This window comes from Corvus moneduloides, chromosome 21 (genome assembly GCF_009650955.1).
Source record: "Corvus moneduloides isolate bCorMon1 chromosome 21, bCorMon1.pri, whole genome shotgun sequence".
NCBI classification, from domain to species: domain Eukaryota; kingdom Metazoa; phylum Chordata; class Aves; order Passeriformes; family Corvidae; genus Corvus; species Corvus moneduloides.
Genome location: NC_045496.1, coordinates 1,684,133 through 1,711,350, shown reverse-complemented (window position 1 = coordinate 1,711,350; position 27,218 = coordinate 1,684,133). Strand labels below are relative to the sequence as shown.

Genomic DNA, 27,218 nt, shown 5'->3' with positions numbered 1-27,218 from the left:
TTAAGGTGGACAAATAATTTTTATTCGTGCATGCAAATACATGTCAATACTGCAAACTTCTTCCATCGAGTCTCTCAAACACCGAACCGGGATGCTCTATCCGTGCCCAGCCAAAGCTACAACCTCTGCACGTCAGTGCTACAGCGACACACGGGCCCCGCCGGGGCCCCCCTACTCTAACACGAAGGGAAACATTACCATTGGGAATCAAAACCGAAATAAACGGAATAGAATTTACTCCCCCATATATCCCCATTTCATTTTACAGATTTTTTTTTTCTTTAAATTATAGTTTTAAATAGAAGCTGAGAATGCGCCATAAAAATGAGCATTAAATCCATCGTAGCGATGGTGCCTGCTTTATACATGATGGGTGTACACCATCTTTTATTTCATTTACATTTCAATCGAACAATAGATTTGCAAAGAAAATGTCTAATACAGACGTAAAAATATTCACACTAGAGCTTCACAATCGGTTGTACAATTGACAAACAGGCCTCTTTTCCCAAACTTTCCAGCTAAGCAAATTTATAAAATGTAATCAATGCAACAAGAAAAAAAAATTTTCTTTAAAACTTCCAGGGAAAAGAATACGCAGTAAACAGTATCAATGCGACAGCAGATGCTGCAAGCTAACCACAATACTTCGGAGTGGCTGTACAGTGGGTATGTGCAGTACAAATCAAAGCCACGTGTGTTGTATCACAACTACTGTATAATGTACTTGTTTGCCCAGCTAAGAAAACGCATGCATTCCCATGCCTTGGGTAACGGAGATCTACTCTGGAGAAATCCATGGGCTATGTGCAAATGACCTTGGCTTTTGGCAGTAAGAAACGCAGCCAGGCTCTGCTTTATTTCAGCTTTTACAGCAAAATCTTGAGTGATTAAAAGCTTCCACAAGCATCCTTAAATAATGGGCTGTAGAATTATGTTTGGGCATTGGGCACTTTGATTATTCAGATTTGTTTCATCTCATCAGTGACAGTTTTGGGGTTTTTTTTCCCCCCTTGTCCTGCTCCCTTGCCAGCAAAGAGATGCAGGGGGATGACTACTGCCAAAGTCAGCTGTTCATTTATACTGGGAAATTGGGTCATTTAAAAAAGCACATTTATTGTGTTCTGCTTGCAGAAGAGGTCCCTCAACGAGAGGGAACTTCCTAACTAAGGGATTAAACTAAAACATAAAAATGGACTTTTACATCCTATAGATCATCTGATCATTTCTCATTTTGTTACACTCTCAAATTCAACACCTTCCTTTAATACCAGTCTAATAATTAATGAAAAGTCTGTTCACAAATATGATCAAGGAGCTGCTGGCAAATACAGTGTTTATGTACAGCAACAGGTACAACTTGACAACTTGTGCTTTAAAAAAGCAAACAAAACCAATGTTTGGAACTATTCTGAGTTTAGATTGAGTTTTATTTTAAGCGTTCTTTCCTCAGCTGTTTCTGACCACTGTGCATTATTTTGTACCTCATCCAGCCTAGTACACTATTATACAAGAACAGCATTCAGCTCTTGAGTACAGGAGAAATTAAAATTTCAATCGAGTTATCAAAGCACTAAAACCTTCCAAATTAGACTTCTACAAAGAGCTTAATTAAGAGCTTATTTAACATAATCAGCTGTGTACAACTGTTTTCTTTTTCCTAAATCAAATGCCAAACTTTAGTGTCCCTGTACTAGACTACCAAGAACCAACGCCAGTTTGCTTTGCAAAGAGTCTAACCTTGCCTTTGAAGGGTCTAGTATACATTCTACAATGCAAAATCTGCATAAACTCTAAGATTCATTTCTTGTCACCTGTTTACAGGAACAAAATATCAGTAGCAGGGCAATCACTCTGCTCTAAGTATATGTTAAGAATGTACAGATAGTTACTTTCTCACACAAGCATTCTCCCAGCACAAGCATTAGTCTCTATTAAGACCTATGTGGGAAATGAGGCAAACCGAGGAATGAATCCAGGTAGTGAGGCAACACAATTAACTTAGATACTAATAATTCCTGTCTCTCTTGCATGTGAAATCCCTGCTGTACCCCTAATGGGGAAAAAAAAAATTAACCAAACCAACCCAAAATGCTTGTCCAAGCAAAGCAAAAGAGCCAATCTCTTTCCCCAATCTGCTACGGGCCTTCTTTTCTGACAGCTCAGTAAGTTAGGCCAAAACCTAAATGGGCATCACTGCTATTGACACACAAAGGTAAGTCGCTCTCTCTCAGTGTCAGAAAATAAGCCCTTCCATAGCCCAAAGGCACCTGATTTACAACTAACAAATGAATACATACTTATTTGTAAAGGGTCAAGGGCTGAAACTTCAACAAAGAAGGAAGCCAGAGCCAGCTGTTCCCAGCTGCAGCTTCTTCTCCCTGTCAGGGCACTGGAGGGCATTAGTTTCATGGCAAAAACCACACAGTCAGTGTTAAAACCGTAAGACAAAGCTGGCATGCTGTTAAACCCCCAAATAATTCTTTTGCCTGTCATTATAGGTTAAAAATTCAACTAGAAAACTCTAGCCTCAGTTGAGAACCAACTTTTCATATGAAGTGTATGGTCATCCTAGAGAACTGCTCTATCACGGGACCTCCTGCTGCAGACAAGAGTCTAGAGATACATTTGTTCTTAAACATGCCAAGACCTTGGCAGGAATATGTCAGGCTAATGTCATTTCACTGGACAAACAGGCAAATGTGTGTAAGCAGCTTATCCCAAACCCCTCCAGCAGAGCACAACCAAGTTTTTAAAATTGCCATTTTAAAATTAAAAAGTTAAGGTAAATACACAATCAATTTATGTAGTATATATTCACCCTCAGATCATGCTGAAGATGTTCTGTGGAGTTCTGGTGCACAGAGGGCTCTTTCCCTGAGGGCAAATAAGGACTTCTCAAACCTTTATATTTTCTCTATTTTTGTAACAAAATAGCAATTTAAAATTTAAAAATCTTTTAAAAAAATTACATCACCTTCAACATGGAAGATCTCACTGTTTAAATATCCATGAAAGAGACATACTTGTTTGCATATCTGTTTTGGAATTACATTGTACAGCAAATAATAGTATCTCAGAAGCATTTCAAAAGTAATATAAATTCATATTTACAGAATGGTCTTGGTATAAAATATACAACAATCATATTTATGTCTAGCATTCTAAGTTAAAGTTAACATCAATAGGAAATAAGTTAAGGTGACAAAGGTGGTCTGGTTCTTGTATCCATTCACTTCACGTAGCGAGTGAAACGAAGCATCAGTCTAACCCTAGAGTGAGGTGGCACTGGCTGGAGAAGGTACAGCAACAGCCAAAGGAAACTAAGAAAAGACTACTTGACTGTTTTTCTACATACATTCCTTGACATTGGAGTATTAAATAGATGTGTAAGATCTTCCATACTGACACCAGAATATCAAAACTAACCCTTGGATTTGCAGGTATATTTACAACATAATTATTTCATGGACAGGTTCATTAGGAGAGATATCAAACACCAATATGTACTTAGTCTAATCAGTAACCCTCAGGGAAATGCCAACCCCCACCCCCCAGAAGCGTGCACAAAACAGTTATCAAAATCTTACCCGACCACATAGCTGTGATTTTGTAAAATAACAACTCAGACGACCAGTAACATGATCCTCTTTAAGCATTTTGCTAGCAGGAAAAGCCCTTACATGCAGTACACCTGGTGAAAGATCAGCTTGGCTTAAAATATTCCAGTACAATTTTCAGAGTAAACAACTTCACAGAAGTTAATAAAAACATAAAAAAATGTAAAACTTGTCACAAAGAAAAGTAAGAGGACAAACAAGAAGATAGTAATCATCAGGAGGGAGAGTCCTGCTTTCTTAAAAGAAAAAAAAAAAGTGGATTTTTAAGCTTCTCAAAAAAATATGCCCAGGGCTCTAATTCATATGTATTTATGAAAACCAAATTTCAGTTGACATGTCTGACATGACTCTCAGTCACCTCTTATCAGGGCATAAATTCATACAGTTTTCAGTTCTCTGAAGGTCAGATAATGCTATCTCATTGTATTTTCAAGGTCTTTGAAAATAAGTTGCCACTGAATAAACAAAAACTAAACCTGAATACAAGATTATGATTAACAACATTTAACAAAGGTAATTACAACCACCTTAAATTCCCAATATTTAGTTTAAATTAAAAACAAAACAGTACAAAAAACAGCAATACCATCTTGTTAGTCAGTGCAAACACTAGATACAGGGTTTTCAAAGGAAAGCCAAGAGCACCTGATACTTTTTGCCAAGTCATCTGGATCCTATCATCTCCAAGTTGAGAACTATTAATGAAAAAAAGAAAAAGAAGAAGAAAAAAACCCAAAATTGCTGTTACATTAGTGCATAACCTCTCAAAATTGTTGAAAATTTTTTCATGTATAGCTTGGGGAAATCAATACCTAGTACATTAGCTGGAGGACTTAGGCACTTGATTTACTTCTGATAACTTTACTTGGACAAGTAGCCTGTGTATGTGTATCTACAGTACTAAAGCAGAAACTGGGGGGAATGGAAACCAAGAGCTGCAGCAAAGCACTGCCCCACAGACCTGCAAATAACGCAGCAGTGCAAAGCTAATGGTGTGTTAACCCTGTAAAAGCCTCAAGTCCAAATCTCCACCTCTCAGTCTTCCAACAGGAAACAATACTCCATGCAAAGTTCCACAACTAAAGAAAAAGCAGCTGCAACAAGACACAAGTTCTTCTCTCGTGAAACAAAATAGAGACAAATAAGTTAGTCTTCCTTTCACTAGATGTATCATCGTAGGATCCTGCTAGTTTAAATAACTGAGTTGTTAGTTTTCTACAGAAGCCATTTTCAACAAGAATGGCTCAGATACCGCACCGGATTGCTACAAACTCATAAAAAGCTGCTTTAAGCTTAAGTAAAACAATGTCCAAATTCCATTCATTTGTGGAAAGTGAACGCCTTACCCTACTAAAGTAAGTTTTTTTTTTTCTTCAGAATGCTAATGCGAGAGGGGCTTGAAGTATCAAAGAGTCCACAGGAAATGCATGACCCCAATATTATTTTTTTTAAAAAAAATATACATTATATAATATATATTATATATATAAAAAGCTAGTGTAAATGCTTCCATGGTGTGGTCACAAGCTGGAAAGATGAATGCCTTTCAGCTGTTAACCATCCTGCCATTTGCAACAGGCTTTAAAAAGTCATTTTTATCCTCAGACATAATGTGAGCAGTTTTCAAAATGAGGCTGCCAACACTGACTGATGTGCTGATGGGCAGGCAGCTTGCATTGCTAACAGATGTTGTGATCGGCTGACTGAAGCAAGAAGTTACGGGCAGGATTGTTTTCTGCTCCTCCCTGAGGAGAAAAATAAGTTACACAAATATTAAACAAGGACATGCACAAGTATCCGGAACTGAATTGTGTGCATTAAATAAATACTGGCATAAACTTATTTTTAGCAACAGGCTAAACATCTTCCTCTGGAATGGTATGCTTGAGATGTTAAAATAGTCTGCCTCATTTTCAAAGGCTGCTTTACTCATTAAAGACTACAGAACATATAAACCTAAAATAGTGTATTTCAAAATCTACCCCTCCACGGAGATTTGTGCAAACAGTCCGCCATTTAACCTTTTGAAGTTTTTCTTAATTTCTGTTAACTATAAAAATATTCTGCATTTTTTGCTTACTGACTGTGAAAGGTATTTTGAACAGCTGTGACACGTTTCAGTGTGTACGATTACAACGATGCAAACGAACAATGGTACCAGCCTGGGACTTTCAGCTTTGTGGCCTAATTCTATTTCTTAACAGGTTCTTCTCACTCCACCATGTATAAACAATGCAGATTGGTCTAATCCAAGTCTGAGCAGGTACGTAGTTCATCCTTATACAATCATGCTTCCACTATTCTGATGCTGCTGTTTGTCTAACATTGGCAGACACTGCTTTTTTTGTCTAACACTCACAGAATCACAAGGTCTTCACCTAAACTTTGTCTCTTCTGTTCCATAGATTCTTTCTGGTGCTGCTTTAGCAGATGCCCGTTCTCTACGGTTGTTCCATTGAGCAGCTGATCCTCTTGGGAGCTAATCCCTAGCTGTATGTCCAGAATCTCCTACAAGAGAAAAGAAGAAATGCCCATCAACTCTGTCCTTACCAGCTTTACATTTTCCTATTAAGTTCCACTACATTAAGCTAATGGAAACAGGAGTCTAGTCATAAGACTCCTTAATTTTATGTCATACTATTGGAATGTCTACCACATTTCACTAAAGGAAAAGCCAATTATTCAAAGATGGCTGTGAATGACAAGAGCAATATAAACTGTGAGCTGTTTTTAACTTCACTAGTATTAACTGCCAGGTATCTGAGTGAGAAGTACAAGACCCCAAGTGTTAAAATAAGGTAGATATTGGATGTCATTACTAGGACTAAAACCAAAAGGCTTTACTTCCAACATACTGATCTACAAGGACTAATGAAAGGATCCAGCGATCTCTTTAGACACAGATTTTTGTACTCACTTCTATCTGTTCACCTTGCCCATCAGGTTCGTCTGTATCGAGGGCTGACAGCTCCAGTTCAATGTCTCGGTCTGGTTTTGTGTCTGCACAGTCTTCAGGATAATCAGTCTAAAAAAGAATTAATATGTTCTCTAAATATCAAGTTGGCTTTTCACCTGCTTCACACCACACTGGAATATTAAAATGAAAACAGAAGATGCATTTCTAGCACACAAGATTTCTACAATACAAGAGAGCTAGTCAGACAAAAATGAACTTCAGCCATAGACAACATAGGATACGAGGCTAAATCTAATCCCAATGAAGTACTGTAACAGAGAGACAAAATGAATGCTGAAGCAGAAATTTGAATAAAGTCCACTGGCAAAATGTTTAGATTTATAACACATACAAGTAAGACAAAAACTAATGATTGCATGAAAATGATTGTCACTTTTTTCCCACTTTGTAAATGCATGTTTGGAGCAGCAGCATAGCAGGTGCACCTGCCTAATCTCAGGGAAATAACTGAGCGCAACAACAGTGACTTAACTTGCACAGAAGGTGCTATAAATATTTGGGAGTGTTAAAATTAAAACTAAGTTTCAACTCTTAGTTAAAATTCATGCGCTTCTGTATATATATAAAAACACCCTCAAAGATTTGTTTCATCCCAATTACCCCTTTCTTTACCTCACCATTCCTCAAATCAATTTCCTTGCTTAAAAGATTTAAGGTAAGACGACTGCCTTCATCTAGAGAATTCCACTTCTGCTGCATGGCAAGGGCGTTTGCCTCTCTCTGAAGGAGTAAGGAGTTGCTTTTGGCCTACGGAAAGAAACAGATCAGTTACCAACCACTACACCTAAGCCATGTGTGGTCAGATGGCAAAATAACCCACTCGCAAAAGCACAGTTCCCTTGCTAGGTGGAGAACCATGTGTTCTTTTAATGCACTGCACTTACTTCTTTCTGCATTTGCTGACATGCATCAGAGACAGCACTTTCTCCCCAAAACAGCCTTCCTGATGCCAGTGGAACAGCTCCTATTAGCAGTCCTACTGCAGCACACCAAGTGCTGCAGGACTCGTGTCTACTTTAACTCCTACTGATCATTTTGCATTTGTACTGTTTTCCAAAAGCTACACTAAGAAAGTGTATTTAAAAGCACTTTACTAAACAATTTTTAAGTTAAAAAACCCTCATGGTATAACAACTGGTCTTACCTGCTGTAATTCAATACTCAATAGATCTCCAGTGCTGGAATGCTTTCTGTGACCAGACAAATCTGTCACTATGAACCTGTCCCTTTAAAAGAAAGGAGGCAAAGCTAGGAATTAGAAACAAGTTCTCTAAATCAAACATCCCATTACTTCATTAGTCAATCAGTGTTAGATTTTTGGACAGAAACTAGATGTGATTAAGACAATGTCTTCTTCATCTTCACTGTGGCTCATAATACCTCAAGGCATTGTATGAAGCAAACATCCTTATTTTACACATAAGTAAGATGTGGCAAGAAAACCTGAAACTCCTCAAGATTTTGACATGACAACTTGGCAGCACCTGACTCTAGTTCTTTGATAGGTCTCTCAAGGGATACACTGCTAGTAATTGTGCACTGTTAACTGCATTAAGTATTAAAGACTACACAAGTTTTAACCTAGTTTTTTCCAAGGCTTTATGCTGGATAGGTAAGAAGTCTTTCACTTTAAAATTAAGAATGCCTATTAATAGACATTCCAGATTCCCCACACACACACTGAGGACTTTGAAGAACTGCAAGCTACAGGAAAAGCTGTGAACAGAGCTCGAGAAGGAGTCCGTACCGTTCTGCATAACGTGCTGAGGAAGCAGAATCCGAGCCATAGGCACTCCATCTTGAGTCTACAGCATTGACATAAGGAACATAATCTGTAAAAGAATTAAGATACCATTCACTATCTTCTCTTGTCTTCAGTGGGGTACACATATTCCTTAGCTCTTTGCATTTCATAGCTATAGTCAGCACAAAGAGGATGAAATGCTCACGGTGTGTATGAATGATGAATTATTGTCACACCAAGCCTGTACTAGTACCTGATACACTGATGGGCTTAGTAGCACTTCCTTGGGAAGCAGTGGCCTGGATCGGATCTGTTGTGTGATAACCTGTGCGGGATGACCTGGAGATCGCACCCCACTTGGAGATGATCGGTCCATCGCTGAACGGGATTATAGGATCCTCCTCCTTTGCCCTTCTCTGCGTTTCAAATAAATGCACTCTCCTTTTAACATCCCCACTGTCCAAATCCTACATATTCAGGAGACAGAAGATACACGGACTCATTAGAGGTTATGCACACTCTTCAGCTGGCCAGTAAGTTTCTCATTATTGTTGCCTATTTACATAACTGGGAAAGGATATTCCAAACAACTTCAAATGAGCAGAACTACTTTAAAACACTAATAATAGAAGCTATCACCTTTTTTTTTTTACAAAAAGGCTGGTTTAACCAAACAGAAGACACTTCAGCATGTAAGGATCATCACACTAATGAGAGAACATGCAGAAAACCCCTACCATTAACACGGCATTGGAATTGGCAATCACATCCTTGGGCTCTGAGTCGATAGCATTTATACAAGAGCCAATAGTGCCACAAGACCACGGTGAATAGTGAGAGAGATGGTCTTCCTCAAATTTAGTTCCACTCAAATCACTGACACTCTCTGAGAACTACAGAAAAGGGAATAAATAAGCAATGAATAATAAAAACAGGGAATTCAGTTTTAAAATGAGAAGATAATTTAATTAAATAGCAGTAAATGTATCTCGAAAGTCAATCAAGGAGTTCCAGCCATATTCAAGACTTGACTTGGGGACAACATAACCTGTTTTGGCAAATTTTAAACCAGTGCCCCTGACAGTTGTCAGAGGGCAAACTTTGCCATACAAACAACTGCCTGGCCTGCCAAGATGAGAGACTGGAATCTGTGTTAGTGTCAGGTTTCCTTAGGAAAATACCTACAGCAACTTAGCTGAGAGGAAGCCGTGTGTTTTCCTTCAACGTATTAGCCAGAGGTAAATAGAAATACAACTTACAACCCTCTAACCTGGGTAAAAATGACTGAATCCTGATCCACCTTGAATGCATGCATAAGGCACTTCAGGTACACCTACAAGATCTGTTCTGAATAATCATTCTTAACACCTCAAATACCACCAAGAAAACTGTCAAACCACAGCTAAGAGTGCCTGGCACAGTGGTTTTCAAACTAGTTTCTTGGATGCATCTAATTTAGAGAGATAAAAAAAACCTTGAAGTATTTTATTCTTTCTTCAAAAGCACACTACTGCTGTTTCTTGAGTTCCCATTCTTCAAGACTTATACAGAAGTACACAATGTCCTACCGATGTCTTTTACCACTTCTAAGGGAACGCATTCTTTGGGACTTGATGAGCACTTGAAGTTTGACTCAGGCTACTCATCAAGTAAAAGCCATTTGGAGTATCAAAGGCAATGTATTTTTTAATGGAAAACACAACTGCTGTTCCCTACACAAAACCATGGAGGTTCACAAAGTGAGTTCAATAAAGTTACATTTCATTTAGTGAGGCTGAATTGAATCACTTCACTTCTTGACCTTTCTTCTGCAGTCATGTTTAGCATCACCTTAGTACCAAATTGAATGCATCATTATTAGGTATCACCTTCCTTTTGCTAGAACTTTAATTTAATTTTATGAACAATAAGTGGCAGGTAGAAAATCTTTACTAGAAATACTAAATGGCATCTTACAGAAACAGGAAGGGAAAATAAAAGAGGTTCTTTGGCTTCCCACCTCTGTGCTGAAATCTACACTGAAGAGAGGAGAAGGTGGTGTTGGAGATGGTGTTGCCATAGGAAGTGTTGACGATACCAGAGGAGTTTTCTGTGTGTGGTACTGGGCCCATTGCTCTGGCTTCCGTCTCAGCTGCTCATCATAACCAGTCTTCAAATGACCACAAGGCTCCTAGAAAGAACAAATACAGGACTGGATATTCCATCACACTCTAATGAGAAGGCAAATACTTGCATGGGACACACTTGGATCCCCAAATTTCCTTGGGTCTGTAATCCTCCATTGATATCACTTGAAGACTTTCATAAGAATTTGTAGGCCCATGTATGGCAACTCAAATCTTAAATATACAATTAATTCAAGCAACATGCATGAGCATTAAAGAGGCAGAGGGGCTCTAGTCCTGATGCAGATTAGAATGGTCTGTTTTGCAAGCCCATTTTAAGCTTAAAAACAAAGCACGAACTTCGTCCAAGTCACGTGTCTCGACCACTGTAATAAACAGCTCTCTGCTAATTGTTTACCAACTTTCCAGTAATGACCTTCAGAAGCAACTCTGCATAGAGCCTTTCCTTCCTGGCTCTCACTTACCCTTGGTAAAGGCACGGTCCTCTGCTCGTTTGGAGGTTGACAAGCCACAGAGTAATACCCATCCAGAGAGTTGTACCTCTCCCGTAATGATGTCTGATAGACAGATGAGTGCATCACATCCATGGGAGGTAAAGAATTGCTCCTAATAATATCATCTCGTGGGTACATCTGTGGGCGCCAGATGCGCCTGCTGTCATAAACTGGAGCATACATTCCAGAGGGGACAGGAGGGACTGGTCCATACGGCTGCGGAGGAGGAGGTTGGTAAGGAGAATTCAGTCGATCTCGAGGGGGAAATGTACTGTAATGATCGGCATATGGCACGGAAGCAGGTGGGAGGGAGGATTCTGGAACGTTATTGGACCTCACAAAGCGAGGAACACAGGGAGCCACACCAGCTGGTACTGTTGGAGGTGCTGGATAATACCCTTAAAAATTGGAAAAAGGCATATTTAATACAACCACAAATGACCAAGAATTTTACACCTTGTAGAACTGTAAACAGCACTGATAAGCACCTTTCAAGAATGAGGAGTCGCACTTTACAAACCTCTTACTGACCCCTTCCACGTTTCTGTTAAATGTAATTTCAGGTATGACAACCATACTTGCAGATGCAGTGCTGGCCTTTCACCACCTGGACCCAGTTTGGAAAATACTGCTCCTACGTGCTACGGTGTAACTATGTAACTGAAAACACAGGATCTTAAGCAATTCTTTATATAGGAAGTTAAAATAGTTCTCTCTAAAATAAAAAACTATATTGCTACAAAATAAAAAGTCTATAAATAACCATTTTACACTTGACTTATTCCTCTTTTGAGAGGATTGCCTGAATGCCTCTACCTTTTGAGAGGTTGTGAATGACTCAGTGCTGTAAACCACAATTGTTTGCTTGAATATAAATATGCACAGTGCAACCCAAAAAGATAACTGGAACCTTCTGAAAACACTTGAACAAGCACAAAGACGTGTAAGCCTCCCAGCAGAAGCATGCTATGTCTCTGAATCCTGCCCATGGATACCCTCATAGATAGGCCATGGCAAGAGCAAGCCTAAATAAAAGCAATTAAATGATAACAAAGGAAAAAGTAGAGCAAAGACCTTGAGGTTCAAGTTCTTCTGGAGGCCGATGTGTAAGCTGTGTAACATACAGCACACAGAGACAAGAATCATCAACACTGGGAGCAAACTGCAAGTCCCTCACATACCCAGCAATTAACAAGATTAGGATTCCATTAAGTGAAGATTCGGCTGATATTTAATAAAAATAAAATAGACATTGACAAAACAGATATAAAATATTTCTGTCTGTCCATATTTCTCAGTATTTGGGCTTTTCCAGACGAAAGCTCAGAGCTGTTTTTTACTCAGTGCTCATCTCACTCACCTGTCTGTGGGTACTGTGGAACTTCATATGACAGCTGAGTCCTGGGATCTTGGAAATATTGAACATTATCAGAATGTGGAGGGTAGACGGGTACTCTGGGAACAAACGGGCTGGATTTTGGAGGCACAGAATTAACTTCTGTTCCAATATTAGGAGGACCAGCTGAGGTAGCTGCTGCCTGGCTTACAGGAGTCTTGGGTGGAGAACCAATTTTACTGAAAAGAATTACCAACACATCATTAAGCAGACCTTCACTTATTTCAGTTAGTCACCTCTTCATGTACACTCCCATGTAACATGGAAATTTGGGCCTTGTCATTTCCTCTGGAATTTTGTTTTTCATACCCCAAACTGGTGGTACATCTTAGACTTTCTCCTAGGAGAACTCAAAAGCGGACATAAATGTTTTGATACCCTTTGTAAGTGTATTCTGGTAACGACAAAGGCTTTGAAAAGCTGTTTAGAGACTCAGTGTTTCCTGTAGAATTATCTACGAAGTTTTAAGTGAAAACCCCAAAACTAGAAGGTTTCTAGGAAGTATGCTTTGTGCATCCTTCTTGGCTTTAGGAAATGTAAAATTTTGAGTACAATTTATTGCATGTAATAACATATTTGTATGTAATACGTACATAATTTATTTGTATGCCGTAACTTTTTATTTTTATGTAATAACCCAACAGTAACTAAGATACCAGGCTGAGAACAACTGAATACAATACAAAGGGAGATATTTACCATTTTGTCTACACTGCACATAAGTAATGAACAGCTAAAACAACAGGTGCTGGCTCTGACACCCTGAACCCACAGGCTTTGTGTGACTGTGCCTGCACTGCAGTGCAAGGCGTTACACAGCTCTGCAGCCACTGAGCACCAGCAGTTACTGCAAGCCAGTACCACACTTCACCTGTTGGCCACCCACAAACTCCACGATAATCTGAAAGCAAAATGTTCTGTTTAATTGTCTTGATGTAAAAAAGACACCTACTTTTCAGGGAGTGATTCTGTGGGGGACCCAGAAGTGTTCTGGCCATTGGCTCCAGTCTTCCCTCCCTTCTTGGTGTTCTCCAGAGCTCTCAGGGAGGTGTCTGCACAGCGGGGGATCAGCTGGGGAACCCCAGTTTCTAGATTAGCTATTCCATTAGTACTTGGCACCATCTTGCCCGTTGCCTCAGGGCTTCCTATGACAGAGATCACGTTGCCCGTTGTGGTTGAGACAGTGCTATTTACGCCAACCTTATTTAGAAGGGGGAATGTTCTCACTGTTGCACTAATTTTTTTGTTCCTCAAGCGGTATCTAAAAACAAACGTGCAAACACACAAAAGACAAGATGGTATAAAAAGTGCTTATTGTGAAGTTTAATGGATTTGCAAAACTAGCAAAAAGAAGAGAATGAGAGGAACATGACACTGAAAAATTACACTTATTTTCAACAACCGGACCCAAGATCATCTCTCCTCTTGTAAGATCCATTTTGCAGTTCTTTGAAAATGCATTTGGGTGAAAACAGCTTCAAGAATGCAGAGCTGCATACTGTTCAACAACTCAGTTTATTCCTTAATAAATTAAAATGTAATTAACATTCTCTCTTGTAGGTGATAAAATCAATCCCTGAGAGACACTGAGCTTAGACTCAGTTTCAGAAAAGGAAATTTTACCTCATATAGGGTAAAACAAAAAAAACCCCTGGAATTAGTCTGCAGACATTGCTTTGCTGTATCTTCCATTTCATATAAAGAATTGTTACTTCAAGAGAGTCACAAATCCTTCCAAATGAATGAATGTATGGAAGAGACTGTTTTCAAAAATCTCTGTAGATTGCTTGGATTTAGATTAAAAGGAGGAAAAAAAAAATAAAAGGAATAAGTCTCCCACACTCACTTTTCAAGCTCTTCCTGAGAATGAGCAAATGTACAGTTTGTTCCTCTTGGGCACCCCCCTTGCTGTCGAAGGTCTCGGCACATACTTGTTTTGTATTTGCTATTTGGTTGTGGCTTTAAAAAAAAAACAAAAAAAACCACAAGACATTCCTCTTACCATCTATCAGACGTTCACACAAAAACAGGCTTAAAATACAGAAAATACATCCATGGTATGTTTTTACATTTTGCATTTTTAATCAGAAAGACAAGGACATTCCTTGTTGAGGGGATAAGTTGTCCTTGTATGGATTTCACTATGGCCAGCTCTGCTGCATTCCATATTCACAAATACTAGGTTCTCAAAATCTGAATGCAGCAAATAACAGTATCATCAATTACTCCACAGTAAAGGCCGTAAATATTTCACATCAGCAGTATTTTTTCAAAGTTGCATCTCCCAGAAAATGTACATTAAGATGTAATGCCGTGATCAAGTCTGGTTACCTGTGGAGTTTCATGGCCTTTTCTACTGTAATTCTGAATGAAATCCACCAGCCCATGGACCACGGTCTTTACAGCGACCATTGCATTTTCCAGCTGCTCCCACGTTGGAGATGCTGCATCTAAAATTATTAAAAGCAGGGTTGTCACTCTGCCAATAATCCCAGCAGTATCAGAAATAAGAGGCAAGTCTTGTATTACTTTATAACACCAAGTACTAGGACAGAACTCGGAGAGCCCTGAAGAAGAGTTTATTATGTTAGTGGGAATTTCAAAACCAGGAATGGAGGTTATCATCTTAATAATTAATTTTGCTAGATATGAAGAATACCAAGAAAAGTTTAAAATGCTTGATCTGCATACCTGGATTTGGATCTATGTTTGCCAGGAGCTCTAAATGAGGCCTCAGCCTGTTTAGGTTTGCAGGATCCCCCGTGCGCTGCAAGACAATTGTCAACTCTTGTACACTCTTAGCAAAAGATTCTGGAGATTGAAGCTGAAAATAAACGGAGCATTAGTGTGCTGCATCTTACAATGTAAATTACTAATCTTAAAAAGATATTCATGACATTGGTTCCTAAAGGCAATATACAGTGTCTTCAGATAGCATACAGAGAGGATCAGTGGAGAGAAATTTTATTTCTCAACTCAGAATCTGCCCTATGAAGCTTCATCATAAGACACCAAAAAGTTAATTAAAGTACTTCATATGATGACTGTGCTACATCAGGGAAAAAAACTTCAATCTAGTTTTAATTAATATTTGGTAGGACTACAAACAAAAAGTTAATTCATGGAATTCTTTGATCTTTATTGTAACATCTAATAGTCAAAACGAATCCTACAAAGATACTAAAATCATCCCTTCAACAAACCTTGTCAATAATGGATTGCATGTGTGATTTATGTGCCAGGTCTCCATAAAGAAGGGAAGACCACTGCTCTGGTGATATTCGAAGTCCTGCTTCCATGGCAATGTGAACAATTTGGGCATCGTGTTCTCTCCGCAAAGCCTCGTAACTCCGGAACTCTTCTTTAAGTTGCATCAGAGAAGAATCCTCATCCCTTTTAGTGACCTAATAAATAGTAATAGTTAAACACTCCTTCTTTAACAAAAAATCTCCATGTCCATCATAAAAAGCACAGCACAAACCACAATACTGGTGTTTTACCTTAAAGCATGATGCTCTATACAGTAGCTGCACAACATGACCAATGCTTGTTTTAGAGGCCTGAGGAAATCTTGGTTCCAGCCTTTGCACAACAAAAAGTACCAGAACTTTTCTTGAGAGTGCAGAGCCATCTTCCAGTGCCAGTAATACAAGTTTCAGTGCCTCCTCTTGCATAGCTTTAACACACAAAAACGAAAGTTAAATATATTGCAGAAAACAGCAAGGCTACTGGATTTGAACAGATAAGCAGAAGCATCTGAATCATCTTGAATGTAACTCCTTAGTGCTTTTTATCTTACTAAAAGAAAGCATTTCAAACTTCTAAAAGAAGTTGCTAGTTTAGAAGAAGTATTTAGAATCACTCTAAGCACAGCAAACCTAGAGCTAAGACTAACTTTCAGTAATAAACACATCAGTAGTGCAGTTTTTATACTTTTCTCCACTGTGCAGTCTTGTAGCCATTGTCCTTTTGGACACCTCATCAGTGCCACACCATGAAAGTATAAAATAAATATGGGAACAGTACTGGAATGCTATCAACAGTTACTGGAATCAAGAGAGGACAACTTCCATTTTAAAGGGAATTTCCTTCTTGTTTCTGTGCTTGCTTCAGCAGCATTCTTAACTATGAATTTGTTAGAGATATAAATGTGATCATTATAAATTTCAGAAGTATGCTGCAGCTGAGGTTAGGCTGATTGTATTGACAGCTATTCAATTCCAATCACAGGCAGCAGTACAGCCAGCCTGCTACACTTACACTGCATTACAAACTGTGCACAACACGTGCTTACTGACCCCTCTTTGCCAGGCTTTTTGAAATACTTCCTCCCAGTTTCAAAGAACATTTAATGGAGGGGCAGGGGAAACAACCAAACACTTTAAGCCAGCAGATTTTACTAACATTTGGGGGAATTTCTTCCCCCCTTCTCCTTTCTTCCTGGCAGAATATCTTTAACTGAACAGAAGAAATTTCAAAAAAATTTTTGTTCAGAAAAAGTACAGCTAAATATATTCTGTTGCAGATGTAGAGGTCCCTTACCTGGTCCTAGAAACTGGCACCCTCGTGCCCTGACAGCAGCCCAAAGATTGGCAGAAAGCTGCTGAGGATTTTGGTGCTGCAGGATGAGTTCTGTGACAGTTCTCTCTCCCAGCGACCGAGCTGCCCTCATGGCTCTGACCCGACCCTCCTCCTCCACCAGCTGACAATTCACCAGTGTCACAAGCTTCCTCTGCATTGGACGGCTCAGTGCACTCTGATTCAGGCTTGCAACACCTTCAGAGAAAGGGATAAAAGGCTAAGCAGTGCTTCTGATCAAATTCATCTGAGTGAGACAAAAAAATGTCTAACAGTGTATGTGTTTTTCTAGGACTTGGATACCAGTCACAGGTACCTTCCCTTCTCTTAGGCAACTCTGTGTAATTCTTTATCAAAAAGAACTTTAATTAAAATCTTAAACTGACATCAAAGCCATCCTTTGGGGAAAGTTCAGCTTTAGTACAAAGTTAGCCCTAAGGCGGTATTATTAAATAGAGTATTTTGTAAACTTAAAATAAAAAAAACCACAAACAAGTGTCACAAGTGTGAATAAGCTTTTAAAGACACAAGGGCAATTTTATTAGAAAAATTAGAGTATTATCTCACTGACATTTACAATCAGTGCTGAAAACACAATGCTGTTAAAAGCAAGCTACATCAAAATTCCACTGTTCAGCAGAGACTCACCTTTTCCTCCACTTAATGGCTTTAAGTAAAGTGCCAAATCCTCAACACATTTCTTTGCTACTTCATAATGTTTGTTCTCTCCTACATTACTCAACTTTACTGTCTGATGATCAGGTACCTAAAAAAAATGCAAGGGGAAGGAAGGGGGAGAAGAATTACATACACCTGGCTGACGTCTCTGATGGTACCCACATCACCATTAATTACATAACACTGCAGATGTGCACTGCTCTGAGAATAGGGAAAGACAGGACCCACTCAGGGCATGTACATGGCATAAGGAACAACAAAAAGGGCCCAATATGAGGATTAGGGGGATGAAAGATGGTTTTTGTTATTACTCAACACTTCAAAAACAGAAGTAGAGTAGAAAACAATAACCAAAGTCTAAAAAATGAAGAACACAAGATTTGAGAAGGTGATCAGCACGATTTACTACAGACACATAAAGGAAGCTGTAAGACAAAATTAACTAACAAGAATATAATAAAGCAAAGTTAAAAAATAATTTAAGCATCATTTGGGCATGCTGAAATCTTCCAAGGGAAGAAGCAGGAAACTTAACTAGGTGGAAAAAACCTTTAAGTAGAATAACAAGGTCAGATAAGGAAAACGGAGGGAGTATTAGTCATAATAAATTAATTGTTTGAAATACATTGCAAGAAGTTAGGAGACCATGAAAATAAATGTTGTAAGATCAAGGCAGTGATCTGACACATAAAAAAAATGAAAGGAACACGTGAACTTGAGAAACAAAACTGCTCTGACATAGTGTTATTGCCAATAGCTGTGTCAAGGTATGTGATAGGACATTAAAAAGCAAAGTAAAATACATCTTCTTACTGCATCATCAAGGTGTTAGAGAGAGAGTAATATGAAAAAGCACATGAATCAGCGTAAGAGGAACAGACTTATTTAGTCTCCATAAAGCGCAGTACTGATTATATAATCACTGTTTTGCCACTGCTACGAGACAGCAAAAGGAACATTCCTGGCCTGATTAGCCAGTGTCTGCAAATGCAACTGAAAAGCCATCATCAGGCATGTTTTAAAAAAAAATTATACACACACACTTCTGGAACTTGTTTAAACAGCCACTTCCAAACATGTGACGTTTAGAAACAAGATTTCTCACAAGGCTATGATGAATGAGTGCAATCTGCAAGTTCACTCATTCTACTGACAGTTGGGACAGATAATTGTCTGTTTCCCAGCGGGGATTTTACTCCAGTCACAGTTCAAAAGCCTTTTAAAATCAGAATTCAGGTTACAATTAGAACACGTTTTCATTTTATGGGAAGATGGTTCTGAAATGGTGCAGGTGCTTTTAGAACATGTATGGACTCCTAGACAGTCCAAAGCTAAGCCTTACCATTTATTTGGGCTAAAATGAGGAAGGAAGAGCAGCACACGTATTGCAACTGGCATGGAAAAGGTAACAACACAAAGTGGGAAAACAAAGAGCTGCTTCAGTCATACCTGGGCTCCAACCAGCTGGAGGAGTGCAAAGTTTACAGGAAGCACATCGATGTCTGTGTTGATGGCAGTCTGGTCAAAAGGACATGCCTTGCGATGGAGCTTGTTCAGGCAGGTCTTGCACACGGTGTGAGAGCAACCTAAGCTGATGGGTTTGTGCACATTCTCATCAAACTCGTTGTAGCAGATTGGGCAGGACAGAAATTCTGTCCACTGAGCTGCCTGCACAGGCATTGTGGAAGCTGGACACTTGTTTAGCAGGCTAGCAGACCATTATTTCACTGTACTATGTTTTGGCAGCTGTAAGCGAATAACAGAGTATTTAAAACATGTTTTCTGGCAATTTAGAATAATTTTTAATTAAAAAAACAGACCAAAATTTCAATATTACAAAGAATAAAACTAAATCCTTATGCTGAAGTACTCGAAAACCCCAACTCTGTGTTAGTTTAACATCTGTACCAAAAAAGGCTCATGAACTAAATTAATGCAGACTACCGTAAGTTTAACTTATTATAAATGGCATTAAAGGTTGGTTTTCTTTTTTTCTGGGGGGGTGGGGTGGTTTAAAATGTTATTTTCATTTGAAATGAAGTGAATGCCTTCCTCCTGCAGATCTTATTCAGACTTAATCAGACAACAACCCAAACCCAGCTTTGCCTTTTTAAAAACACATTTTCTGTAAAACACAAATCAACTAATGAAAATCAAGAACCATAAGAAAACACTAAAAGAATGAGAGACTAGTTTTTAGTTTTATGATCTCTCATGTTACTTTCACCTTTTCTCGCAAGAACTGGAGCACTCAAGGGCAGAGATTGCTGTGTGCAATTTTGCTTTTCACGTCTCTACCTTACACGTAACTATGTCCATGAACTCACAGCAAGAAAATCTTTGATGTATGTCAAATCCAGGTATTTAGGACAAAACCTATGATGAGGCAAGCAATAACTTCAGTTGGCTTCCTCATTTCTTCAAACATCTCACTCTGTGCCGTAGTACCAAACAAATTGTTTACGTAAGTGTATTTCAAAGAAAACATGGCTTTATGGACGCTGTTCTTCTATTTTATATAAATCACATTCCTGAAAAAGGTACCAGGCCTAAGCAGTTCATCGAAACCGTTCTCATCCAAGCTCTCGTCATCACGATTTACATTCAGAGCTCCACCTCGGAGGGAACAGCCCCACCCTGGGCTGTGATGTGCCACTGTGTTGGCTCTCTAGGCAACCTACAGACCAGTTCGGTCACTTCGAGGCTATGAACAAGCTTGTTACAAATGCAAATACACAAATGTTTTAATTACATGCTTAGCATTCTATTTTTTCACTCTGATGACAGAAAAAAGGTAATTGTTCTGAGGAAGCTGAGATCTCCCCTCTGTGTTCAAATTCAGAAACTCCGTACTGCAATTCCATTGTTGGCTGTGCTATGGTTTAATTAATGCTAAAGTACCAGGCCATTGAAAGAATTACTAGAACACCAAATAGACTCTTATCTGTGGATGTATTTTATGTTAATTATGACCATCTGTTTAGAAATCCTATTTAGTACTATGAACATTCAGTGCCCTTTAAGTAACAGGATACTTGTACAAGATGTCCTTATCTCAGCGAGCTTTTCAATATTATGCAGCAATTTTTGCCCCAAATGAATTCCCATAGTAAAACACACCAAACTGAAAGTTGAACCTCTCAAAACCAAACTGCTGAGGTTATACTTTCAACATAAGCCAGAAAATTCCCATGTATTGGACAAATCAGATTTTCATCCGGCTTCTATCAAAGCACAAAGCTCTAGCAGGGATGAATAAACACAGTCACCTTTAACATGCTATTGCTACATCTGTCTTTTAACCAAGGAAATTTAAAAGCAAAACAAATAAGAGCAAAACCAAACAGTGAGCCAACAGGCCTAGAAAGATTCCTCTGTTAAGAATCCCACCATTTCCTTTAGCACATCTGCTTCCCTTCCGAAACAGCAGGACAAGAGATGCACAGAACTGCAAAGCCTGTCTGTAAACACCTTCCTTAAAGCTTTCTGCAGCATTACCAGAAACATTAAGATACCAATACCAACATAACTGCTGACCTAGGGCTGATAGTGGTGCTTTTTCACCTGACTGCAAGACACAGGTAACACACAAACTAGACCACTCTGGGAAGTGTGTGACCGTCATGACTCACACGGGGAAAAGTTTAAGAAGAGGCTGGTACACAGAGAGCACAACTGCTGGTATGTCACTAACGAGCTCCTAATAAACAGTCTCTATGTCCACACTGCTCATTAATTATCTCAAACGCAGGGATCTCTGCTCTGAGACAATACCCATGTTCGGTTTCCACAGGTGCTTCAGAGACTTGCAAGAAACCACCTCTCTGTTTATGAGCTTTTAAAATACAGTTGTTTTCCTGACCAGCATAGAAATGAACACAACAGATTCTTCAAGTGTGCACCACCGGTTTTTAAAGATCTATCTCTGGGTGCTTAATCATCCCAAATGACAGATTCTACTAAGCATGTGTTGACCTTCAGATTTCTTGACAGGAAAAAAAATCTAATTAAGTCAGCAAACAGCTGGGAAAAGCTCTCCGCTCCCAAAACTTCAAGCAGCCATACAGGGAGGAATCTCCATACTTTATTGAGCCTGCTAGCTCTCCTGCCACTCTTGCACCGCAGTGTGTAGGAAAACAATCTCACGTCTCCTAATTACCATGTCAACTCCCACAAAAAGCATAAGCCAATGTTTAATACATTCTTGCTCCTTGTCAGAAACAATGTATTTCAGGGATGTCCTCTTGAAGAACAAATTGCTCCAGCACTCTAAACTGAGCAAACACAAGGAGGAGAGCAAAATAAAGAAGGTATATTAGAAATCCTTTGGATTTTGTTTTTAACAGGCAGTACACTCAATTAGAACAATTACCCTTGGTCTGTCTGTTCATTCTGGCAGACTTTTATCTATCTCTACACACACACAGGGCTCCTGCTCCCTGTCAAAATAGAAGCACTCTGCAAAAAAAATCCCAAAGAAATGGCAGATACAGAAACTGGCCAAACATACAAGGAAAGAGTCTGAAAAGTCATGGTAGTTGCTACTTAAAAGATCATTACGTAGTGATTTACAATTAGTTTCATAGTATTACTACCAGAAGCAATACTTCAGATGACAAACTGAGAAACATAAAAACCAGTACAGCTGAGTAATTTTGTGTTTCTACTACAGTAGTATTTTCCTATTGCAGTAATGGCTGCAATGGATCAGAGTAACAATGATAACTGACTGATTTTCTCATTTTAGACCAGAATATCTGATGACAGGCAAAACCTCAAACCCTTCCTCAAACAGCTGTACCACTTACAACTGATGGAAGTTGTGAGATTTAGATGTTCTTATTTTGTATTAATTTACAGCTACCTAATCCCAAGACATTCTCTACAACTAATCTAAATCATTATGCTTACTCAATAACCTCTGGACATGATAAATATAATTCAATTCTTATTTTCTGAAGAAGCCAAGCTTAGGTGATCACGCTCTTCTGTTAGTCTGTTCCTCTCCCACACTGCTCAGTCAGGGCATTTGCCAAAATGCGAGATAGGCAAGTTTCACCCCTTATCAAAGAAAGGGTTGAAGGCTTAACTCAGTTCCCCCACAGCGTCAGCTCTGTTCTGCTCAGGCTGACCCCATCAGGTCCCTTGTGGGCCACGGGCAAAGACAAATAAGCAGAGCTTGGATGAGAATGAGACATGGAATAATTCTGTCAATGCTGAACAAAGGGAAGTCTTCTCTACAGATGAAGGAAACGCTTGGAAAACTTGTGAAATTATATGGCATTTTCACAACTGAGGTTCAATTACAATCTTACTGTGGATTTAAGCCTAAATCTTAGAATTCAATTTATTTTTAATCACTAAATTAAAGTGTCCTTGATATTGCCTTGCTCTTAATGCTGACTGTGGAGATCACAGTATTTCCTTTTCTAAGTGATTTCCATTAAAATTTTTCATTTATGCAGATTAATGGTTGGTTTGCAGTACAAGGAGGCAACTTTTTCAAGCCTTCCTTCCTTAGTTACGTAGTTCTGAAAGCATCCTGACTGGGTCAAAAACTTACACATCCACATAATCAAATTATCAGTATTAACGTATTCTCTGGAAGTGCTAGAATCTTTTATTCATTTCTCTTCAACAGCCACCATCTACAGATCTAAAAAACTGGCTTCATTAAAGGCTTAGGGAAGGGCCATCCCAATAACAGCTTTGCATCATTCAGCTATGACGGCTTGAAATTAAAATAAATCCTCTTTACAGAACAGACTTACTTATTTCTACACTCCATAATATCTGTCACATGCAAATCTCTTTACATCATGTGAAAATTCTATATGTAAAGTCTTTAATGACCACGAAATATAGTATTTCAACACAATTATTTCACTGAACATTAATGCTCTTGTGAGTATCTGGAGCCCAATTCAAGTTCCAGAAGAGTCACCAATAGAAATCCTGTGGACAGACGAGAATCAGAGAGTATCTCAAGTGGGAAAGGACATATTGTGTCCAACTCTGCTTCTCGCAGGAGTATCTGACGCTAAACCACACGTCCGAGAGCATTGTCCAGAGACTCCTTGAGCTCTGGCAGACTTGGTGCCACAACCACTTCCCTGGGGAGCCTGTTCCAGTGCCTGGCCACCCTCTGGGGGAAGAGACTTCTACCAATGTCCAACCTGAACTTCCCTGATAGCTTCATTCCATTTCCTTGTGTCCTAAGTATAGATCTGAACATTTACATGTGCCCAGACTACGTTTTGCAAAAACGCCTACAGGATTCTCTTGTTATCTGGTTTAAAAAAATCAAGGCTTAAATGCCCTCTGCCTCCTTAAAACATGTGGCTGAAGAGTAATTCCTATCAACAGGGGTACAACATAAATTTAAGCTCAGGATTGCCAAAGTTCACCCAGTTCAGGGTTAACTCCCCCCAAACCAACACCAGAGTCAGTGTATCCTCAGCAATTCACACCTGCTCCTCCCTGCTCAAGCCTTGATACCACAAATCATGTTAGTAGATTTTAAAAGTTTCCTAAATACTTATGTAATGCCATAGTGGGTTTTTCCCTTGTGTTTCAGAGGCGTCCCTGAAAGGAGAGCCTGTCCTCGCCACCAGCCTGATACCAACTCGGCTTCTGTAAGTATTGACTTTTCAGGACTAACTGAAGGGCAAATAAATGAAAAATTTTCTTTGCCACTCAAATCAGTTGAACTCCCTCTGAATGCAGAGAAAGGGAATCCATTTCTAAGCAGATCTACTTGGACACAGTTACTTCATGAAGAGATACAGTGTAGACCTCCTTACTCTTCAGTAATATTTTCAGAGAATAAGGACTTCCATGTATGGTTTAGTTCTCCAAGCTTTTTTTTTTTTAACATGACCTCCATGTTTAAACTATACATTTTTAGAAGAGAAATTCTGTATTCCAATATTTTAAAAACTATTTTAATGAAATACTAATTCTATTCTGAGATGTAGGCAAGAAAACAGAGGGCTCCAGAGGAGCTGGAAAGCCTTTTTAAAGGTTGTACAGAATGACTTAAGATACCCATGGACATATATTTTTTTTCCTTTCCTTAGGGTTGTCCAGTCAGCAAGGAGAGACCCTGTACATTCATCCTATTAAAAGTATATAAAATATCACCAAGTGAAATGTAACATACTCCTAACAAATGCTACTAGCTATTACCATCTGGATATATTGTAAATATTTTATTTACTGTAAAGCAACAAAGCCTTAAATAAATGAGATCAACACTCACGACCTACGAGTTTACTTTGGGATATCTAAAGCACTGACCCTAAAATCTGTTGGAATTTAGTATTTTTGAGATAAATGGCCACAACCTCAAACAAGACAGAAACACAAGTTAATAAAACCACCTTTTCTTGGGGAAAGCTTTGCTTACAAAGCAGAAACAAGAAAAAGTTCACTAAAAAGGCATGAAGGTCTTGGGAAAGCGATTCACTACAAAATTAAGAATACAGTGTTTCATGGAATAATACTTATACCAGCAACAGAAGTTTCAATTTCTATCATTTCCACAGATGTTTAGGACAGACCAAAGGTCAAAGAATAGTATTTTGATTCAGAAGACTTACAGCTGTATTGGTTGGTTCTCACTTAAAATTAGATTTCTTCTGCCACAATTGCAAATTTACACCCTTGTAATCCAAAGGACTGTTTTTAATTTTGGGTTCATTATTATGATGTAGCTATAATGGTCGTGAGAGAACAACCACAGGAGAAGCTACAGGAACTACAATTAAACCCAAACAAAATCCTAAGCTTGCACGGAAGTGAAACAGGCCTAGATCAGGAGTTGTCCTGGTTGCCGGTCTAAACTTTGTCATTATTTTGTCTCGTTACAGATCCATACCATTCCCCTCTGAACCCTCAATGAACTGAAAACTCATCACTCTCCCACCACTCTGCTGGCCTTCCTGTGCTTTGTGCTGACTCCTACACTTAACTGGAAACCCTCTGTGCACCTCGAGCATCAGCAGAACCGGGACATGCTTTTCCTGTTCAGTTGTTTTGGCTTTGTTTAACACATTTAAAACATGACACGGTGGGTGCAGTCCTAGGATCTGTCTCCCACCACGACTCTCCTCCACCATTACCCTAACGCACAGCTCCATGAGTATTCCAGAGTGGGAATACTCATGGCTCCGGTGCGATTCTCCCCGGTGCCAGGGGGCATCTCAGCGCGGACTGTCCGGTGCTGCGGCTCCCCAAGGGGCTGCCGGGGAGGGGACCAGAAGCTCTTGCCTCCGTTCGCCGGTGCCGGGAACGCGAGGTGCCCCCGCGGGTCCCCCCGCAGCTTCGCCCCGTCCGCAGGCCGCTGTCAGCCGCACCCGAGCCCGGCCCCGCTCCCGCACCAGGCCCGGCTGCCGCTCCAAGGCCCGGCCCGGGCTCCCGTTCCTGGGCCCGGCTCCTGTACCCGGGCCCGGCCCGGCTCCCGCTCCTGGGCCCGGCCCTGGCTGCCCGCTCCCGCTGCCCGGCCCTGCTCCCGCCGTCATTTCGGAGCCGCCACCAAATGGCTGCCCGGGTCCCCGGGCCGGCTCCGAGGCCTTGGCGGGGCCCGCCGGGCGCCGACAGCCTTGCGGCCCCCGACGGGCCGCACTGGACGGGCTCAGCCCGACGCCGCTCCCGCCGGGCTCCCGCAGCGCCGGGAGGCAGAGGAAGGACCGGGGTGGGTGATGGGGGGGGGGGGCGGGCGGGGCCCCGGCGGGTCAGCGCGTCCCCCGCGGCGGCCGCCCCCGCCCAGCCCGGTCCGACCCGTGCGGTGCGGTCCGTACCTGCGGGGCGGGGGCGGCGGCCGGAGCGCGGTCGGGCGGTGCCGGCCTCACGCGCCATGGGGCGGGCGCGCGGCCCGGCGGAGGCAGCGGCGGGAGCCCCGGCGGCGCCGCCTCATCGCGCTGACAGCGGCACCGCCGCCACGCCCCGCGACGCCGCTCTCGCGAGACCCGCGCGCCGCCCGCCGCACGTGACCGCGCGGAGGGAGGGAGGGAGTTACCATAGAGACGGCGGTACAGATGCGCCCGTCGCACGGGCCCCGCCGCCAGGGGGAAGCGGGGGTCATAGAGACGACGTGACAGAGTGGCGGCCGGCGCCGGCATCGCCCTCTTGTGGCGCGCTTCGGTCAGAGCCGCCGTGCGCAGCGTTGCCCTCTGGCGTCGATTATTTATTGTCCTTTTAAATTTTAACTGATAACTTTCGTCGCTAGTGTCGATTATTTACTGTTGTTCTGTATTGCAATTGATGTCTTTATTACTGCTGGCGGTGAGGAGGAAGAGAGGACTGGAGGCGCGCTCTGGCGCACGTCCGTTGTCCCGGAGCCGCCTCAGGCCGGCGGGGCCCAGCGAGGTGAGGGGAGCGCTGGCGCTGCTGCCCCACCACGGCAGCCCCTGGAGCAACACCCGGCAGCTGCACCCGCTTCTCCGGTCACGCAGAGATAACACAGCCCTAGCCAAGGTCACGGCGGTGCAGGGCTGTGACTCCTGCGGGGAAAGAATTCATGGCACAAGTGGGTCAGACAGAGCCGTCTGAAGGACAGAAAAACGCGTTACTAAATGACCGCCACTGGAACACCGTGTTTTGTT

The 27,218-nt window shown here is 40.8% G+C and overlaps 1 protein-coding gene and 1 non-coding gene across 4 annotated transcripts; both read right to left on the bottom strand.

Annotated features, from left to right (window-relative positions):
- On the bottom strand, positions 1–26,481 carry RC3H2 (ring finger and CCCH-type domains 2). 3 transcript variants are annotated; one of them, XM_032130495.1, is made up of 21 exons: positions 26,415–26,481; positions 19,063–19,359; positions 17,584–17,701; positions 16,900–17,133; positions 15,858–16,033; positions 15,561–15,761; positions 15,049–15,181; positions 14,689–14,807; positions 14,204–14,316; positions 13,310–13,618; positions 12,322–12,536; positions 10,932–11,359; positions 10,341–10,511; positions 9,079–9,234; positions 8,595–8,808; positions 8,345–8,429; positions 7,742–7,823; positions 7,210–7,344; positions 6,538–6,645; positions 5,980–6,128; positions 1–5,365 (listed from the first exon to the last, which is right to left on the bottom strand). In XM_032130495.1, exons 2-21 carry the CDS (start codon positions 19,291–19,293, stop codon positions 5,167–5,169), a joined length of 3,576 nt encoding a protein of 1,191 aa, XP_031986386.1. In that variant the 5' UTR covers positions 19,294–19,359; positions 26,415–26,481; the 3' UTR covers positions 1–5,166. The 3 variants fall into 3 exon arrangements, with proteins under 3 accessions (XP_031986386.1, XP_031986387.1, XP_031986388.1); XM_032130497.1 differs by having other exon boundaries at positions 5,245–5,365; positions 5,999–6,128; XM_032130496.1 differs by lacking the exon at positions 9,079–9,234.
- Positions 15,269–15,382, bottom strand: LOC116454555. The gene has a single exon (XR_004244137.1). It is a non-coding gene; the product is annotated as a small nucleolar RNA SNORD90 (small nucleolar RNA).
- Positions 26,482–27,218: the final 737 nt, after the last annotated feature.

Coding starts and splice junctions, on each gene's coding strand:
- RC3H2 (XM_032130495.1), bottom strand. CDS start 19,293: ATGCCTGTGCAGGCAGCTCAGTGGACAGAATTTCTGTCCTGCCCAATC. Junction 17,134..17,583: donor GCCATTAAGTGGAGGAAAAG/GTGAGTCTCTGC, acceptor CTTTCTCTGAAG/GTGTTGCAAGCCTGAATCAG. Junction 8,430..8,594: donor TAAGCCCATCAGTGTATCAG/GTACTAGTACAG, acceptor ATTCTTTTACAG/ATTATGTTCCTTATGTCAAT.